This window comes from Anabrus simplex, chromosome 1 (genome assembly GCF_040414725.1).
Source record: "Anabrus simplex isolate iqAnaSimp1 chromosome 1, ASM4041472v1, whole genome shotgun sequence".
In the NCBI taxonomy this organism is placed as follows: domain Eukaryota; kingdom Metazoa; phylum Arthropoda; class Insecta; order Orthoptera; family Tettigoniidae; genus Anabrus; species Anabrus simplex.
In genome coordinates this window covers 577,579,062-577,600,145 of record NC_090265.1, presented here as the reverse complement: position 1 = coordinate 577,600,145, position 21,084 = coordinate 577,579,062, and the positions used below count along the sequence as shown (strand labels likewise).

The 21,084-nt window shown below is 38.4% G+C and overlaps 2 protein-coding genes across 3 annotated transcripts in view; one reads left to right on the top strand and one right to left on the bottom strand.

The window, feature by feature from the left end:
* The window catches only part of Psa (puromycin-sensitive aminopeptidase), a 165,546-nt gene that overhangs the window by 39,045 nt on the left and 105,417 nt on the right, over positions 1–21,084 (bottom strand). For both annotated transcript variants that reach the window (XM_067135579.2, XM_067135580.2), the window contains exons 11-12: positions 20,176–20,375; positions 9,893–10,000 (exon numbers count right to left, since the gene is read on the bottom strand). In XM_067135579.2, coding sequence (XP_066991680.2) covers positions 9,893–10,000; positions 20,176–20,375 — 308 coding nt within the window. The remainder of the gene's footprint in view (positions 1–9,892; positions 10,001–20,175; positions 20,376–21,084) is intronic.
* Positions 1–21,084, top strand: part of LOC136857155 (ubiquitin-conjugating enzyme E2 W) — a 335,437-nt gene that overhangs the window by 268,830 nt on the left and 45,523 nt on the right. The window lies entirely within an intron of this gene.

Here is a 21,084-nt window from a genome sequence, read left to right as displayed (position 1 = left end):
GCTCGTATAAATTCAGAGATAGATAGACAAAGGGACAAATTAATATGTACATAATTAGATCAAGCACTCATCATAATTTTGATTATTTAATAGAGTAGAGTAGGGTGGATTTGTTTATTCAAGTGCATGAATTGTTTGAAATTATATGGAGCACGTTTCACGTAAAGATAAGATTAATATTCTTTCTAGAAGTGCTCAACTGTGGTTTTCAGTTAACGGAAACTTTAGAGATATTAAGACATGTTGCAAGATTTTCCGGAAGTAGAGGGTTGCCAAGTGATTTTAATTGTTGTGGGACGGAATGAAGTCCATTGAATTGTCTGTAAATATCGATGATTATTTATGCCACGAAGTTTCACCAGTGGACAGAAATAATAATAATCAGTAGAAGTGTCGGAGTAATGAATTAATATGGGTAATGTGTAAATGCGTGTTTAATAATAATGCTTTGTGAATAAAGGCACGGGTCTAATTTGATAGAACGATTACAAATTAAAGTAATTAAAATGTGGAGATATCATGTGGCGTGAATATTTTAATTCGGGCAGGAAATCTGATTTTAACACTAATGGTTGATTTAACGTTTGTTTGGACTCCATAATAATCATAAATAATTTTGTAGAAACGATAGAGGCACTTGTATAAGATGGTCACGCTATGTTGGAAGCCCAGAGTGATTTGAGCCAAAAGTTGAGGTCGGAAGTCGTGTGGGACAGAAATCCGGCAGGAGATGAAAGTGAATTGTACCGATGTTCATGAAGAAATAGATGAATCTTAAGGCCGACAATGAGGTCGTATGCTGAGCCGGTGTTATGAGTGGCAGAAGAGAGTCCACGCACCGAGGGTTAATTAATTAAATGTTTTGAAGAGTCCCAGTGGAATAAATGGGTTTCAAAAGGAAAAGAAAGGAATGCTTTAGCACTTGCAGAGATTGGAGGTATTTGCCCAACTGCGAAGTGTTATGGGATTTGAGATTTGTCTTAGGACGACATGGTCTCCATGAATTAACGACAGTACGAAAATAAGGTTGCGGGTTCGAATACCGTTATTATGTCCCAACCGATATGAAATCGGATCTTGGTGGTTCATATTTGAGAGTTAACATATGTGACTAAGTTCTAAAGATTGAAATTAAAATAAAAATTTTTGAAATAATAATAATAATAATAATAATAATAATAATAATAATAATAATAATAATATTCCAAGTAAATCATGTCTTAATTGATTGTAAAAGGGGTTATGCTTTAAACCTAATAATAGTGGACTGCCGTGTAACAAGCAAAATTAATTTATAATAATAATAATAATAATAATAATAATAATAATAATAATAATAACCTGAAGGGGCAGAAGAAGAATTTATTTGTTTATATTTCTGAACATAATAATGATGGTGGGAGTTGAAATGAAAATATTGAAATTTTCAAACTACTATAAAAATAACAATAATAATATGATAATAAGAGTGAGAAGTTGAAATATTAGAGCGAGGATGATTACAGGTTATGATAATCATGATCTCCATTATTATTAATAATAATAATAATAATAATAATAATAATAATAATAATAATAATAATAATAATAATAATAATAATAAAAATATTTATTATTATTATTATTTTGGATGATGATGAATGATACTAGGGAAGTCAGCTGGCGAAATAACGTAATAATGTCAAGTTGTTGTAAATAATAAGTTAATATTTGTAATATGAAGGCAAATCCCTACATCTGGACCATTCCAGAGTCCCCTTGTCGTTTCCTTCAGTTAACGATCAGCATATCTTGGTTAGGAACCCGGCGAGAGTTTGTAGTGTCCCGGGTTGGTCTCATCTCAAATAAAAGTGGAGGCGATGACATGGGTCATGTGATCACGCCCACTTGGCCAACAGGTAATTGGTCCATGACCATAAATGGTCACTGTGTTAACGAGGGTAAATCTGATACCTTCAGATAACAACGGTGGTCAAAAGTGTCAAATATTGTGTAAAATATGATGTATATATTCAGGAATGATTTGCCAAATAACCGGCAAATTAAGGATCAACAGATTTTGGTTGTGTGTAAAAAAATTATTTTGTTTTACTTAAATAAAATTCTCTTTTAGCATTTGCAAGGAAACAGTTCCAGGTTCTTGTTCTTGTAGAATAGTAAACCCTTGGTGACCGTTTAAATATCCATCCCCATTCCTAGGACGGAGCCTTCATAATTTCCCTTTGATTTTTAATATATTTTGTGTGTTTTATAATGAGCCTTAAAGTTAATGATTAAAGTGTCCCGTTCAACCCTGTAGTACTGACTGGATGGCGCCCATACATTTAGTTTGAGATCTTATATCTCTATATTAAATTTTATTGTTTATTAGTTGCGACCGATTCGGACCGTAACACTCGCTGAGATAAATGCTGGTTGGGACTCAGGCTTTGAGCGGGTACAGTACCTTTCTGCACACAGTACTTATATGTCCATTCCAGGTCAGAGTCACATTTAAGGTAACCCCCAAGTTTTGTAACCATCTTGAAGTATGGGACTTCAGTATCATCACCAATGGTAATTGGAGGAGGATTTTCATTATTATTTAGAGCACATAGTAATATTTGGTCTCCAATTTTTATGCCTTGGGTCCTTCGTGGGTTGATGAGTAAGGAGATGTTTCTGGCGTATGTAGTGGGTTGATGAGTAAGGAGATGTTTCTGGCGTATGTAGTGAGCCGTCGTAGGTCTGTACTCGTATTTATGTTTGATCGCTTCGCATATATGATCTATTCTAGTATGGTAATATACCTGTAAGTCATCAGCATATACATGGTATTTACAGTGAAGAAGTGGGGATGAAATGCCATTGATATGCAGACTGAATAACAGAGGTCCCAGCACAGATCCTTGAGGAATGCCATATAATTTGATAGCCCTTTTGGACATTGTTTATTGAGACACACTGAAGACGATTTGTGAGGTAGGATATAAAGAAACTGATCACTCTCCTATCGGCGCCATGGGAGAGCGATTTTGAAAGGAGTTTTTTGTTGACTTATCAAATGCACTGCTAAAATCAAGGAGTGTTAGTACAGTCACCTGTCATTTATCCATAGCAAGCATAATATCGTCTGTTCCCGAAGAAGTGCTGTCGTAGTACTGCAGCCCTTCCTATAGCCAGATTGCAAAGTGTCCGGTAGCGAATGATTTGCGAGATATTCAGTTAATTGGCTGTGTATTAGGTGTTCAAGGGCTTTAGCAAGTGGAGGGGTTATAGATCATGGTAATCTGATGGAGAATTTGATGTGGTGTTCTTTAATACTGGAATCACTAGAGCATCCTTCGAAATGACCGGATAAGTTCCCAAGTTTATAAAATAACTAGCATTTCTACCTGTTCTTCGCATGGTAATTGGTAATGGATTAAATGTTTCCTTCAATAATACATGTGAATTTACATGCATGCATTCATTCAAACGTTTAATACGGCATGTAAACTTATATTTTTCTACGAATTCACGCAGCAGTAACGTGAAGTAAGATAAAGATCAACAAAGTCCAGACAGAATTAGGACAATTAAAGAGTTCATTGTATGGTACAGTTACAGATCCGAAGATGTGCGAAATTCTCCGTGCTTCTCGGTTATATATTGTTGTTTCTTTGACAACTGCAGAGGCAATGTGGCTGAAGACTCATGAACACATCGTTGGTGATAACCTCCTCTATTCTCTGTTCTATCGAAAGGAGTAAAATGGCTCTTTAGTTCAACCCGTTAACCCACCTTGAAGTGAAATGCACCAAGATTTCCACGGGACTTGGACTAAAAATCCAATTTTTCATAAGCATCTCCGTTATTTACAGTCATACAATAAATACACGTACAGCATAAAATAACAGAAATAACACATTCTTAAACGTTCGTTATATACGGTCTACTGACAGACCTAATTTAACCTTTTCATTGCCGGTTTTTTTAAAATTCATTCACTGCCAAACCTGTATATATATGTTATTGAACGACGTGCCACATCCGCCAAACCTGAACGGTATATATACGTTTTGATGCTGTGTGTACTTCACCAATCTCACAAATGAACGTGATTTAGTTTCATGCTTTGACATTCCATGGAAATGCTCAAAGAAGTTCTGTACTGCAGATATACCACTCCATTTTGCGTGTTTTGAAAGCGATCTGGTGTTATTTCACCTTCGTTGGAGTGGAACATCTTTCCCGCTAACGTGTAGCCATCATGGGGTCTTGAAATAGACATTTCTCTCTTGTTGACGAAGAAATTGGATGTTTCCGCATAAATAGTGATTGTGGAGAGCTATATTTTGATAATGAAAATGGAGAATATCTAAGTGGCGATATTGAACTACAAGAAAGTGCGAAACAAAGCAGTAATGATGAATCTCATGCGGAATTGTCACCTCTTCCTCAGATAAATTATTTTTCCCCCAAATGTAAATGATTTTGATAATACCAGTTCTTGGATCAACAATATTATATTTCAGTAATAGCATCACCGAGCGGAGTAGCCGTGCGTATTAACATGCTGCCGCTATGGGGCCAAGCTCTGCACTCGGCAGGCGAGTGGGTTTGCACCCCACCGTCAGCTATCCTGAGAATTTTTAAAAAAAATGTGGTTTCCTTTTGCACTCCCAAGCAAATGTCGGGACAGTTCCTAGTCATAAGCCACAGCCGATTCCTTCCATCTCCTTATGCCGTTTCATTCACCATAATTCATTTCTTATTCATCTCAACTGAGGTTTGCATCAGGAAGAGCATCCAGTCGTAAAAATATGGTATAAAATATAATCTCACTTCATCCCCGACACCGTATTGGGCTGCAGGCCTAAGGGGACGATATGCATTCCATTAATAGTATCAGTAAATATGTATCAGTCAAAGGGCTTCTTCCTTAAAAAAAAAAAAGCCCCGGCCCACAGGGCTCGGCTGGTCATCAAAACTCGGCAGTGAAAAGGTTAAGGAAGAAGCACTTTTACAGATAAATGTTTACTGATGCTATCAATGGAATGCATATCGTCCCATTAGCCCCGCAACACAGTACGGAATCAGGGATGAAGTGAAATTATATTTTACAGTATAGTTTTATGGCCGGATGCAGTTCCTGATGCAAACCTCAGTTGAGAAGATAATGAATATGAAATAAACTAGCTGATGTACCCTTGCTTTGCTACAGAATTCTACACTGCATACAGAATTCTAGGTTAGGTAGTGTACACGTTGTGAGCAAGATTGTATTAAATTGCATAACTCTTAACATTAGCCTAGAAACGCGACGGGGAAGTCACCAAACGTCTTTTCTCATATGAAGACTGGTTTGGGGAATTTTCATTGTATGTTCATTATAATGGCGGACACTCGCTCTCCACCTGCCTTTTTACATCCTCAGAAAGTGGTTAGTGGTTTTCCCAACTGAAATGAACATAGGTCATTACAATGTTGTCAGTAGGAATGGCGCAATTAAAAGCAATGCCTTCATATGAAATACTTGGTCAAATGAAAAACTACACATTTTCTCACCTTTAACGAACAGTACTATGCTACCGATGTAACAGTCCAAAATTCCAGAGCCGGAATGACCAAGACGCAGACAGCCGTGATCCGTGAACACTCTTCGTCTTTCTTCGGCAGGGGGTGGGGAGTCGAATAGTTGGGAGTCCCAGGGCAAAAACGATTCCCTTTTGCTAATCTATTTCCTAGGAGGACCTGATGAGTTGCAAAATCTAAATTCACTACACTGGCGGCAGAAAAATCTATCTGACTTAGAGACAAATTTCTCCTCCAAGCCAGAGGAGAAACCCCCTCTTCACTGCTAATTTGGCTATTACTAAGTGAGCCTCTGCCTTAAGTGTGCACACTGCTCATTCAAAACAGCGTGTCAGAGTAGGGATCGAATAGCAGGAATACTGTGAAGAACCAGTGGGTTATGTACCAGCAGTATCAGAAAATGTACGAACCAGAGGAATGGCATGCTAAAGAAGAAAGTTTTCTACTCTAAGTATCTAACTCCCCGGCTATTTCCCGCCAATATTCACTCAGGCTGTTATACTCTGTACACAGCAGTAATCCCATCTATCGAATTTGAGTGGCAGCATAAGATACAGAGAACATACCAACAATCAATGGTCATTGTAACGTTATTGTGTTTGAGTCATCAGTCCATAGACTGGTTTGATGCAGCCCTCCATGCCACCCTATCCTGCGCTAACCTTTTCATTTCTATGTAACTATTGCATCCTACATCTGCTCTAATCTGCTTGTCATATTCATACCTTGGTCTACCCCTACCGTTCTTACCACCTACACTTCCTTCAAAAACCAACTGAACAAGTTCTGGGTGTCGTAAGATGTGTTCTATCATTCTATCTCTTCTTCTCGTCAAATTTAGCCAAATCGATCTCCTCTCACCAATTCGATTCAGTATTTCTTCATTCGTGATTCGATCTATCCATCTCACCTTCAACATTCTTCTGTAACACCACATTTCAAAAGCTTCTATTCTCTTTCTTTCTGAGCTAGTTATCGTCCATGTTTCACTTCCATACAATGCAACGCTCCACACAAAAGTCTTCAAAAACATCTTTCTGATTCCGATATTGATGTTTGAAGTGAGCAAATTTCTTTTCTTAAGAAAGCTCTTCCTTGCTTGTGCTAGTCTGCATTTTATGTCCTCCTTACTTCTGCCATCGTTAGTTATTTTACTACCCAAGTAACAATATCCATCTACTTCCTTTAAGACTTCATTTCCTAATCTAATGTTTCCTACGTCACCTGCCTTCATTCGACTGCACTCCATTACTTTTGTTTTGGACTTATTTATTTTCATCTGGTACTCTTTACCCAAGACTTCATCCATACCATTCAGCAACTTCTCGACATCTTCTGCAGTCTCAGATAAAATAACAATATCATCGGCAAATCTCAAGGTTTTGATTTCCTCTCCTTGGACTGTGATTCCCTTTCCAAATTTCTCTTTGATTTCCTTTACTTCCTGTTCTATGTAAACATTGAAAAGGAGAGGGGACAAACTGCAGCCTTGCCTCACTCCTTTCTGGATTGCTGCTTCTTTTTCAAAGCCCTCAATTCTTATCACTGCAGACTGATTTTTATACAGATTGTAGATAATTCTTCATTCTCGGTATCTGATCCCTATCATCTTCAAAATCATAAATAGCTTGGTCCAATCAACATTATCGAATGCCTTTTCTAGATCTACGAATGCCATGTATGTGGGCTTGTCCTTCTTGATTCGATCCTCAAAGATCAGACGTAAAGTCAGGATTGCTTCACGTGTTCCTACATTTCTTCTGAAGCCAAATTGATCTTCTCCCAACTCAGCTTCAACTTGTTTTTCCATTCTTCTGTAAATAATATGTGTTAAAATTTTGCAGGCATGAGATACTAAACTAATGGTGCGGTAGTTTTCACACCTGTCAGCACCGGCTTTCTTGGGATAGATATAACAACATTCTGTCGAAAATCGGATGGGACTTCTCCTGTCTCATACATCTTGCACACTAAATGAAATAACCTTGCCATGCTGGTTTTTCCTAAGGCAGTCAGTAATTCAGAGGGAATGTCATCAATTCCAGGTGCCTTGTTCCTATTTAGGTCACTCATACCTCTGTCAAACTCTGACCTCAAAATTGGGTCTCCCATTTCATCAGCATCAACAGGCTCTTCATGTTCCAGAACCAAATTATCTACATCTTTACCTTGATACAACTGTTGGATATGCTCCTGCCATCTTTCTGCTTTGTCTTCTTTCCCTAGAAGTAGCTTTCCATCTGAGCTCTTAATATTCATACACCTAGATTTCCTTTCTACAAAGGTTTCCTTGATCTTCCTGTATGCAGCATCTACCTTTCCCAGGACCATACAACCTTCGACATCCTTGCACTTCTCCTTCAGCCATTCTTCCTTAGCTACCTTGCACTTTCTATCCACTTCATTCTTTAATTGCCTGTATTCTTTTCTGCCCTCTTCATTTCTAGCATTCTTGTATTTTTGTCGTTCATCAATCAGGTCTAGTATCTCCTGAGTTATCCACTGATTCTTAGTTGATCTTTTCTTCCTTCCTAACATTTCTTCAGCAGCCCTCCTGACTTCATTTTTCATGACTATCCACTCTTCCTCTATTGTGTTTCCTTCAGCCTTTTCATTTAGCCCTTGTGCAACATGTTCCTTGAAACAATCCCTCAAACTCTTTTCTTTCAACTTGTCTAGATCCCAACCTTTTGCATTCTTTCTTTTCTTCAATTTCTTCAACTTCAGATGGCATTTCATGACCAACAAGTTGTGGTCAGAGTCCACGTCTGCTCCTGGGAAAGTTTTGCAATCCAACACCTGGTTTCTGAATCTCTGCCTAATCATAATGAAGTCTGTTTGATACCTTCCAGTGTCTCCAGGTCTCGTCCACATATACAGCCGTCGTTTGTGGTGTTTAAACCAAGTATTGGCAAGGACTAAATTATGATCAGTGCAGAATTCAACCAGCTGACTTCCTCTTTCGTTCCTTTGTCCCAATACAAATTCTCCTACTGTACTACCTTATCTTCCTTGGCCTACCACTGCATTCCAGTCTCCCATCACAATTAGATTCTCGTCACCTTTTACATATTGTATTAAATCTTCTATCTCCTCATATATTCTTTCGATTTCTTCATCATCCGTTGAACTAGTAGGCATACAGACCTGCACTACTGTGGTGGGCATTGGTTTGGTGTCCATCTTGACGACAATAATTCTTTCACTATGCTGATCGTAGTAGCTTACCCGCTGCCCTATTTTCTTATTCACCATTAAACCAACTCCTGCATTTCCCCTGTTTGATTTTGCGTTGATAATTCGGTAGTCACCTGACCAAAAATCTTGTTCTTCCTGCCAACGTACTTCACTTATACCAACTACATCTAACTTTAGCCTATCCATCTCCCTTTTCAGATTCTCTAACCTACCACAACGATTCAGACTTTTAACATTCCATGCTCCGACTCGCAGAATGTCAGTATCCATCTTCCTGATGATCGCCCCCTCTCGTGTAGTCCCCACCCAGAGATCCGAATGGGGGACTAGTTTACCTCCGGAATATTTTACCCGGGAGGAAGCCATCAGTACACCATTTATACAGAGAGAGCTGCATGTCCTCGGGAGGTAGTTACAGCTGTAGTTTCCCGTTGCTTTCAGCCGTGTAGCAGTATCAACACAGCTAAGCCATTTTGAGTATTATTACAAGGCCGTATCAGTCAATCATCTAAACTGCCGCCCTTGCAACTACCGAAAGGCTGCTACCCCCTTTCGATGACGTTATTCTTGATTAATGTTATGCGCTTTCGATATTATAGGCCTTCACATTTAGTTTTCTTCCGACTTGAAAATGCCACTCTTATCATATTCGGTACGGTAAATATAAATGATCGGAAATTGCATTCTCCTATAACTTTTCTTTTATAGTACTTTTCGATAGGACCAATAACATAGGTACATAATTTTTAGGTGCCTTCCCCTAAACTACAATTTATCAAGGGTGAATAAAATTGTTTATAGCTTAGACTGTAATTTCTTATTCCCCGGCTCTATATACTGATTTTCATTAAAATATGTTAACCCATTTTCTCGTGGCTCGGCATTGATATGGACTTAGCAACAAAAATACAAATTCATGAATATCTTTGTTATCATAGCCGGTACAGTAAACGTGTATAAGACATAAATGATCGGAAATTTTAAGTCTATATAACTTAGTTATGTAGTATTTATCGATAGGACCACTAATAATATAAATACTTGAGAATTAAATTTTAGACAGAGCCTCCGCGGCTCAGGTGGCAGCCACCAGACACTAAAGACAAAAGGATAAAAACAAAATGCTATTATAACTTACCGACATTGCAAACTGAAGAACTTTCCTGAGAATACTCTCATCAGTAATGGCACCCAATGCTCTAGATATTCTATCCTTCTCTTCATGAAGGTCAGCTTCTCGATACAACTGAAATAGAAATACCAGGTATTAGTCCAATGTTTTGACTGAATGCGAAGAGGAAAAAAAAAAATGTTCAAGGAGATACATAGGGCCGAATTTAACTACTGCAATACCTCTGGGCCCAAATAATTTTGCACCCCCCCCCTCCTCCTTTTTAAAACTTGATAAGACAAAATTGCAATTACTATTATTTTTAGATAATGAATAAAGTAATACAGTAGAATGCCTCCAAAGTAAAATATCAAAACATTAATGGACCTACCATTAACAGCAGCAGCAGCAACAACAACAACAACAAAAATAACAATAATAATAATAATAATAATAATAATAATAATAATAATAATAATAATAATAATAATAATAATAATAATAATTGTACCTGGTGGTACACCTTTACGCTGCAATTTTAAATCTTCCGCCAATAAGTACTCCTCTACAGGAGAAACTCTGAACTTAAAAAACTGGATCAACTCATTAGTTTCTCAGAAGATGTCACTACCATAAATGTGATTACAAAGTTGTCAATACTGTGTGGATTTCAACTTGTTTTGTTTTCTATTAATCAAGAAGTGTGGACATTCTCTCATAGATGTCACCGCCTAAAAACTATGATCATGCCCCCTGGTGCGAAGTGAAGGAACTTTCCTGAAGAAATTTTGTATTCATAAGTTTTTGCTTTTACTAAATTTCGTTCCTTCATGTGTGGGTTGGCAATATTAATCTTTTCTTTCTGCCTGTTTTGAATTGAGCTAATCCGGAATTTCTGTAATTAATTTTTGACCAATCGTGTCTTTCTTCTTCGATTTTGATGTGTAACTGTAAGCTACCTATTAAACGACTGGGGGTGTGTCTTAATTATTCTTGAAAGATCTCGAATCTTCCCCGAGAGTATAAAAACTGCTGATTTTCTTGTCTACTGGCCACTCGAACAACATCTAGCCTAGTGTATGGAAGTGTAGCAGGAGGCGGGAAGCACCTCTTTCATCCGACAGCAGCTCTTCAACAAAGTAATGGCCACTTAACCTTCTTTATTTCTTGCTAGCTCAGCAGTTTAACCCACGGGGAAGGTCCGAAACCTTTATTATGTAACCTATCTTCAAACATGTAAATTGCCGTCACTTTTGTAAAACTTCATATATCTTTAACTGTAAATCGGGGATAGAGAGTGCTTTACCCTCTCGAGCGCCCCTTCATTTTTGCCTTGAGGTGACTACGTTTTGGTAACCTTTTCTTCCTTAATGTATTAAATTTTCTTATACGAGTCACCTCCACAGTTTGGGAATAGCCCCTGGTTCATCGGCCTAGTGCCTCTTAGGTTTTAAAAGATTTCATGTAGGACTGCAAGTACACGCCTCCATTCTACTTGGTGTTGCGGGCCATTTACTTAACCTATTCTTTTTCAACGAAGGCCCAGTAGGTTGGGTACAAGATACCTCTGTTTCTTTGTAAGTGTGCCTTGAGGGCAGTTGATAGTAAGGTTCGTTGTGGCCTTTGATAGGCTCCGAAAATTGACAGCGGGTCAGCTCTTTTATTTGTGGTAAAAGCATCTCAGAGAGGTTTGATATTCGAAGATGGGAGCAAGTGCTCCATGTTATTAGGGGTTTTCTGCCCTTTGGTAAATATGTGTTTGGGAGCTGAGAGCTCAGAAAATGTAAAGTGAAGGCTTGAAGCCTAAGTTCTGTTATACCACCAAATCTTTCGTTCCTAGACTTAAATTTTGTTACTGGTACCTTATTACTTGTTGTTATTGGTTAAAGTTGGAAATTCTATGTGAAAACTGTTAAGTTTGGCTGTTTTGAAAATATAACCTTTAATGAAATTTTAATTCATTTCTCGGCTTTGTAGTTAGACCCATTCCAGCCCGCACCTTCTTTCACCTCTGCATTCCACGGGTATCCCCGTAACAATAATAATAATAATAATAATAATATTATCTCCAACCCTTGTCCTAGTCCTCTACGGGGTCTGGTATGAAGTGAAATGAATCTTCGTAGCGAGTTTTTATGACTAGATGCCCTTCCTGACATCAACCTCATCAGATGAGTTAATGAGATATAATGAATGACGTGAGATATGATAGTAGGAAGGGCACATAGCCTACTCCTGTCGAATAGCAACAAGGGGTTTGCTCAACGCTTAACATCTCCATCTGATGGATGAATCACCATCGACAGTGTCATACGCTCTCTCTCCATATGACCACTGCAGAGAGGTTTAGAATTTAATCCAGGCTTTTAGCACGCAATCTAGTGATTAGAAATTGCATAGCACCACCTCCCTTATCCTGCCGGCCAACATTCTGATGGTGAAAATGTTTTTGACCAATGGGACTCAAACTGGCTAACCACAGTGTCAGACTGTATAGACTCAATGCTTTAACGATCACAGCCAACAGGCGGGCAAATTTAATAATAATAATAATAATAATAATAATAATAATAATAATAATAATGATGATGATGATGATGATGATGAAAACCTACAACCTGTTTTCCAGTCATTGACCGTGTCAGGGATGTAATGAATGAAGCAGATATAGGCTGTTAGTATGATGGGGTCGCCACTCCCAAAGTGATTTATTAATGAATGATAGATGCTATGAAATGAGAATGGAGAGTGTTGGTGGAATGAAAGACGACAGGGAAAACCGGAGTACCCAGAGAAAAACCTGTCCCGCCTCCACTTTGTCCAGCACAAATCTCACATGGAGCGACCGGGATTTGAACCACGGTATCCAGCGGTGAGAGGCTGATGCGCTGCCATCTGAGCCACGGAGGCTCTAATAATAATAATAATAATAATAATAATAATAATAATAATAATAAAACTATCAAGAAAAAAGCTGAGAAAATTGAAAGCATGACCCAAGCAGTTTTCACATTGGAGGAGGTTGTAACAGCGATTAACAATTTACACAACTGGAAGACCCTAGGAGTAGACCACATACACAATTAATACTTTAAGAAATTCACCACTGTGCACAGACTACTTATCTATCACATACAAAGTTTCATCAGATAACCAGATGCTCAGGAATAGACCGCATACACAATTACTACTATAAGAAATTCATCAGTGTGCACAGATTACTTACCTACCACATACAAATTTTCATCAGTAAACCAGTTCCCCTCCCACACTTTCTTACTACAGTAATCATGTACCTAAAATCTAAAAATAACAACACAGCAAATCCAGATAACTACCAGCCAGTCACATGCCTGCCACTCTATACAAAATTATAACATCACTTGTAGCAAACAGAATCCAGAAGCATTGCAGGGACAATTACATCATCGCTGGGGAACAAAAGGGCTGCAAATGGTTCACAAAAGGCTGTAAAGAACAATTAATAATTGATAGTATAATCATGGAACAAGCATACCATTACAACCAAAATAGGGAACATGCATGATCCGGGGTTTTAATTAAAAATATGCTAATCTGATTCAAAATTTCATGCAGAATTCAAAAATGTGATCAGAATGTACAAATAATAACTCCAAACATGATTAAAATCTACGAAAATGTCACGTCACGCAAGTACGCGATCTCATTGGTCTGACGTCATCGTACAGGTTGACTGAATTAGCAGACGAAATAACACATAGTGTGCTGTGAGAAGCAGGATACACTTCGCGTATTTATACTTTATGTTAGTGTCTGGTATGGTTAAATTCGAGGTCTATACATTGGATAATAATCTGAGTGGTATATTTAAGACTTAAAATGAATCCTGCGCAGACAGTGAGGCAGAAAACTTATAAATGGTGTAGAGTTCCGATGTGCAATAGCACATCGCATACCATACCAAACAAATTGTTTATAAATGTTCCAAAGACGCTAAAACTAGGCAGAAATGGATTTTGGCGAGCCGGAGAAATGCTGGTGATATATCGGAAAAGTCTACAGTTTATTTTTTTGAAGATTTTAACGTAAGATGAATTTGTTTGAATTTTCAAATCACTTTTCCATGTCAGCTGTTCTAGTGGTAAAACTTTAAATTTTAATGTATTATGCTTTATTTAAATGCTTCAATTACATCTTGGAATATGAAAGTAATAAACAGTGCATTAAATAATGCTGATTATTAAAGTATTCTCCAAACCTAACCTATGTTTTGGGTGATCCATGTCAAGATAATAAATCAAAGGGGTTATGAACCATTTTGACAGCTCTAATTCTACCAATATATCTTGGCATGGGACAGTTACGTATGTCTTTATTGAAGAGCTTAATTGGTAAAGAAATTTTGGCTATATCTAAATACTCTATAATGTAACAAAGAATAGGCGTGTACATCATGAAAGGAAACAACGTGAATTTAACAAACGTATAACTCTACACAAAACCAATGCTTGTCTGTTGGGGGTCTTATAAGTTAACAATGCTCAATTATAATAATTATCATAATATTAATGAAATAAATAACATAATTGCACACAGGTGAAAATAGTGATGTAGGTGTTTAAAATATTATCCTACTTAGCCAAAGTTTTAGGTTATACAAGCCAAGTCAATAAACCGAAGGGTAAAAATACCGCGCGAGTTGGCCGTGCGGTTAGGAGCGCGCAGCTGTGAGCTCGCATCCGGGAGATAGTGGGTTTTGAACCCCACTGCCGGCAGCCCTGAAGATGGTTTTGCGTGGTTTCCCATTTTCACACCAGGCAAATGCTGAGGCTGTACCTAAGGCCACGGCCGCTTTGTTCCCATTCCTAGGCCTTTCCTGTCCCATCGTCGCCATAAGACCTATATGTGACGGTGTGACGTAAAGCAAACAGCAAAAAAAAAAGAAGTCACAGCACCCAATGACATTCCTGTATTGAGCGACTAAAATGTCACCAGGACACTTTGCTTTCCTGATATGCTCAGCTTGTTAAAAGCCAAATGTAATTAATGTTATTGTCTTCACGCCTCGCTAACTACTTCTATGATTTTTGGGAGACGCCGATGTGCAGGAATTTAGTCCTGCAGGAGTTCTTTTACGTGCCAGTAAATCTACCGACATGAGGCTGACGTATTTGAGCACCTTCAACTACCACCGGACTGAACCAGGATCGAACCTGCCAAGTTGGGGTCAGAAGGCCAGCACCTCAACCGTCTGAACCACTCAGCCCGACTTGTGAAAACTAGATGAAGTCATATTTATCTTTATCATGTTTAATTTTTTCCCTAAACAAAGATATTTTATTCTCTTTCATGGGCCCCGGAAGTGGGTAGGCCAGTTGTCCCAACCATAAATATTTTTTTTTGGGGGGGGGGGAATGATAGATTATAGCCCTATAGTACTATGATCTTTCTTTCTTTCTTTCCTTCTTTCTTTCTTTCTTAATCAGTTTATCCTTCAGGGTTTGTTTTCTCTCGGACTCAGCGAGGGATTTCACCTCTACCACTTCAAGGACAGTGTCCTGGAACGTGAGGCTTTGAGTATGGTGATGAAACTGATGAGGAGGGCCATTACCTCGCCCAGGCGGCCTCACCTGTTGTGCTCAACAGGGGCCTTGTTGGAGGATGGGAGGATCGGAAGGGATAGACAAGGAAGAGGGAAGGAAATGGCCGTGGCCTTAGGTGCCTGGAGGAGAAGTAGGAAAATACGAAAAACCACTTCGAGGATGGCTGAGGTGGGATTCGAAACCGTTCTACTCAGTTGACCTCCCGAGGCTGAACAGACCCCGTTCAAGCCCTCGTACTATTTGTTTTCAACTTTCGTGGCAGAGCCGGGAATCGAAACCGGGCCTCCGGGAGTGACACACATTAACCACTACACCACAGAAGCGGACTAGTACTATAATGCTACCTATATGTTTATGTTAGTGCTGAAATCCGATTTCTTACTTTACTAATGCTGAAAGCCCGAAAATGTAATGTTATTCTTTAATAGGGGAATCAGTCTAGAAGGAAATGTTGAAAGTGATGTGATATCTATCCAGGTTCGTTGTTATCCTAATACTATGGGTTACAGTACATTGCACGTATATAAAAGACGCCACTTACAAACTTGCTTGTTATCCGCGAATTTCTGCGGCCACAAAAGTCACATTTTTCAAGAATGATGACATCTACACATGGTAGATTGTCTGACTGTGCTGTTTTGAACGTTTCTTCTGTCATTTCGAAGTTATTCGCGATCATGAATAATAAACAATCGGCTTTTAGCAACGGCTGATGCACAACGGCTGGTAGAGCTCCATACGGTACTGGATCGTGACGTCACAGCGCGCCGCTTACGTCAGAGGCCGTTTCACTCGCCTTGCGGAAAGGCACTATTAAATATTTTTTTAATGGTAGAAAACAAGGCAACATACCACAATGTAATACGTTTACGTACTATTTCATTGGTGTGCTTTTCAAAAAAAATATTTTTGAAAATGATGCATGTTCCCAATTTACACACTTGTTTCATAGATTACAGAAAGGCATTTGACTCGGTACCACATTCCTGGTTTGTTGAGGTCCTTAGAGTATATAAAGTTGATCCTAAAATAGTGACATTCCTAGCAACTACCAAGGAGACTTGGAAAACTTACTATTAACCTCCACAGTGGACAAAACTGTGTGGTAACTGACCTCATATCAATATTAAAAGAGGCATTTTCCAAGGGGATTCCCTCAGTCTGCTATGGTTTTGTCTTGCTCTGAACCCACTTTCAGACTTACTGAGTTCTACAACCTATGGCAGCTAAACACACTAACCACTAAACCACAGAGGCGGACTATTATTATTCATCCTTTCTTAATATGTTTACTCTCCAGGGTTGGTTTTTCCGTCGGCTCTTTCTCGGCACAAGGCATCCAGTCTGAAGCAACAGATATCTCACCACTAACAACAAATGAAACATATTGATATCTTGGATATAACCAATCAGCAAGGATTCAACACAAAGACACAAAACAGGCATTAAGACTGACATATATTGAACGAGTAAGACGATTTGTGCATTCTAAGCGCACTGTTAAGGCCATCAACACGTTTGCTATACCTGTTCTCATATACTCATTTGGAATCATAAAGTGTTGAAGGATCTTCAAATGAAAGTGAATGTGTTATTGACAAAACACCACATGCATTATCCAAAATCAGCCCCAGCAAGACTCACTCTGCCTTGTTCCGATGGTGGTCGTGGACTGACAGTCCTTGAAAAATTACACAATGAACAAACTGCACCATTAAAGTGCTACTTCAAACATAAATCAGAAACCTCTGCTCTACATAGTGCAATGGTTGTAGCAGATAATGGTTTTACACCTCTCAATCTAAACACCCTGGCTTCACTTACAATTTCAATGTCCACAAATGAGGAAAAGATCGTTCTATGGAAAAAGAAACCTCTTCATGGACGGCATCCAAATGAGTTACATTAGCCATATATCGACAAACAAACGTTGCATGAAGGACTGTCACACTCAGATATATACCCAGAAACAGAGGGCTTCATATTCTATTCAGGTCAGTGCCGACGATATAATACATTTCCAGAAACCATCCAGCACATAACCTCAGGTTGTCGATTAATGGCAAATACAGACTACAAGTACAGATATGATCAAATTACAAAAATTACTCTCCAAAAATTGGCATGACAAAATAACCGAATTATGAACTTTAAAATAAGAGTAATAGTTAACACCACCTTTTCAATGCTTAACTTTCCTTATATTTAGGAGATAAACATTACAACAGGCGTTGTAAGATGGGGCATGTTTCGCTTACTGTCGTAAGCATCATCAGCCGAAAATAAATCTTAGCCTAAAGTTAGGTCAGGGCCCCGAACCTAGTGTCCTGAAATACTGTAAGATGTTGGTTCTAGATGCATTTAAGGGTCATCTCACTCCTGACATCAAGGAGGAAGTTAAGAAGTCAAACACAGGTCTTGTTGTTATCCCAGAAGGCATGATGTCACAACTGCAAGTACTGGATGTGGTGGCAAATAGGCCATTCAAGAACTACCTGAAGCAATAGAATTGACTGGTTACTCCATGGGGATCATGCTTGAAGCCTACAGGGAAACTAAAGAAGCAATCAACAGCACTACTCTGGTAGTGGATCATCACAACTTGGGGCTGGATCTTCAGTAATTCACCTGCAGAAGGTTTTGAGAAGTGTTGTATCTCCAATGTACTAGATGGGAGTGAGAATGTTCAGATTATTGGCAGTGATTCAGATGTTTCCAATGACAGCTCCAACGAAAGTGACCACGGAAATGGGTGGAATTTTTGTATTTGTGCGTTTTTACTTTTTTCTCCAATTAAATGTTGAATTCATTATAAGTCTAAATAATATGACTTCATAAAGATTTACTTTCTTTAATGGTGTGTGGCCTCCGAAGATTCATGGTGCAGGTTTTTTTGATGTTGCATAGGTTCTCTGTGCACTGCAAGGATGGGGCCCAACCTATGATGAATTCTAATGCTGAAGACAGCGCACACACCCAGCTGCCCAAGCCAGTGGAATTAACCAGTGAAAGTTAATCCACAACCTGGGTGGAAATCAAATCCGGGACACCCGGGGCCAGAGGTCAGCATGCTAACCATTTAATCATGGAGCTGGACATAAAAAGAAAACTTGTGTCCTCCTCCCAAGGTGATGCAGTTCTTTTCTGGCACACCCCACAATGGAGGTGAGATGCATGTACAATTTTATCCCCACACCAGCCCTCCTACCATTCTTAAATCTCAGACAGTACCGGGAATTGAACCCGGACCCCCAAGGATAGCAGCTAATAGTGCTAACCATTATGCTACGGAGGTGAAGTTCATAAACATGACATTCTGTGAAAGGATGTTCAGGTCAGTGGCAATGATTCAGATATCCCCAGTGAAAGTTATTAGGAGCTAGGCAGAATTCATGATATTAGTGCAATGTTTTTTCTTTTTTGTTTTCTTCTCAAATTCAATTTGTTACTCATTAGAATTATTATTTTATAAAAATGGCATGCAGTGAAATGTTCCGATCAGTAACAGTGCCTCTAATTATAGCTCCAATGAAACTGTTCAGAAAATTAGGTATGATTTACATGATATTTGTGTATGTGTGTATTTGTTTCTTTAAAAAAAAGTAACTGTATGTAATTTTCTTCCATAGGACTCTAGTTGTACTAAATAAGCATGTAATATCAGTAGCTTTTAAGAAGAAAAAAAGTCATTGTCATGTCCAAAATATTGACAGTTAAGAAAAACTTTTATATTCCAAATTAATCAATAAAACTACTTCTATATTACAAATTAATCAATAAACAAAAACTTTGCCAAATTTTGTTACATAGTGTGACACACTGTGGATGGATGTTAGTGACAGTGATTCAGATTCCTCTAATGAAAGTGACTAGGAAAGCAGGTATAATTTACATGATATTTGGTGTTTATTTTGTTTTCTCAAATTTGTAGCTGGCCCTGCCGTGGAGGGCTGGTTTGAGGTCCACTCAGCCTTCATGATTATAATTGACGAGCTATCTGATGTTGAATGGCTGCTCCGGTCTAGGAAGCCAACAATAACAGCCATGAGGATTCATCATGCTGACCACACAACACCTTATAATCTGCAGGCCTTTGGGCTGAGCAGCGGTCGCTTGGTATGCCATGGCCCTTCGGGGCTGTTGCACTGTTGGCTTTGGTTTGGTTTTTTCAAATTAAATTTTTAATTTGTTATAAATAAGCTTATAATTTCACAAAGCAATTTTTAAGCTTGATTTAATTTTTCTGAAGGAAAATGTGGGGGGTCTTCTTGCATTCAGGGTCTTCTTGGATTCAGAGAAATACTCTCAGTGTGCTACAGGTTTCTTATGTGTCTGAAATTCTAATATAGGTTTTGTAATCAAGTTGCAATTCAAAGCAACAAACCAACTTGACCATCTTGTTAAAATAGGAAACAATTCTGGTGTAAGGTAAGGATAATTTTCTGCAACAAATCTTTTATAATGTGATTTGCCTTTACTTGCATTTCTAAAACAATTTTAGACCTGAAATAACGTAATTAAGATCTTTCAGAATAATCCCACTCTTTCAAAATTATTTCATGCTGCATCTGCTTCTTAACATTCAGCCCACTTACTCAGCTATTAAAAAAAGTACAAGAGAACTGATTATAAAGACTTATTTTAAGGGGCCTAATGCTGCAGTAATCAGTCCAATATAAGAGAAGAAATATGATCAGTATGTAAAATACATATATATTTACATACCCTCAGCATTGTGTTATAAGTAGATTCATCCCCGACTGACAGAACAGCTTTGTACACAGGACTCCTCAAGTCAGCAGGCAGCAACACCTTGCCCTCCACATGATCTGCAAATCTCCGTTTGGCCTCAGCTATTATACTTTCTTCTCTGAACCAAGCTAGTTGACCGATCACTAATGACCTAAGCAATGTATCCAAATGACCTGCAATACGATAACTCCAATAAACAATAGAGACAATTACACCATCCAGTATACATGTATGGAAAACTGAAGTGCATTTGAAAATAAGATGAAGATATTTAAACTGAAGTTAAATTATGAAATAGAGCATCAAAGATGAACACACCACACACTACAAGAAATGAGAGAGGCTCAGGTTGTTTTGTTTAGTCAAGGTCTCAAAACATTTTGTCCTCTGGAATCAACAACTCAGAATTAATTTTTATGCTTTTATGTGTTCGGCCATATCATACAGCTGTGGTTTTTTTTAAAGCTTTGGTCATAGCACCACTCAAGAGTATGGCATGGCTGGTGCAATAACACACTGTTGCTAGCCAGTATAATGCATGCCTTCCTTCCCACTACGTCGCAACTCACATTTATAAAAAGCTATTTCTAATTAAACTATTAGTCTAAACCCTACCTGACATTAGATTTGATATTCAAAATGTTGTCCCTCAACTGTCAAACTCGCGTGCCACCTCATAATCTCACTCTGTGATCTTCGAAATAACTTGTGCAAGGTTCTCTTGTAGTTCTTCTCTTGTGTGAGGGTTGTGCACATACACTTTTCCCCTTCAGCACCCCCCACAGGGAATAATCACAGCGATTTAAATTGGAAGATCCAGCAGGGTAATTAACCATACGATCTTTAAGAACTTACTGTATTATCTCCATAAACCAATTAGTA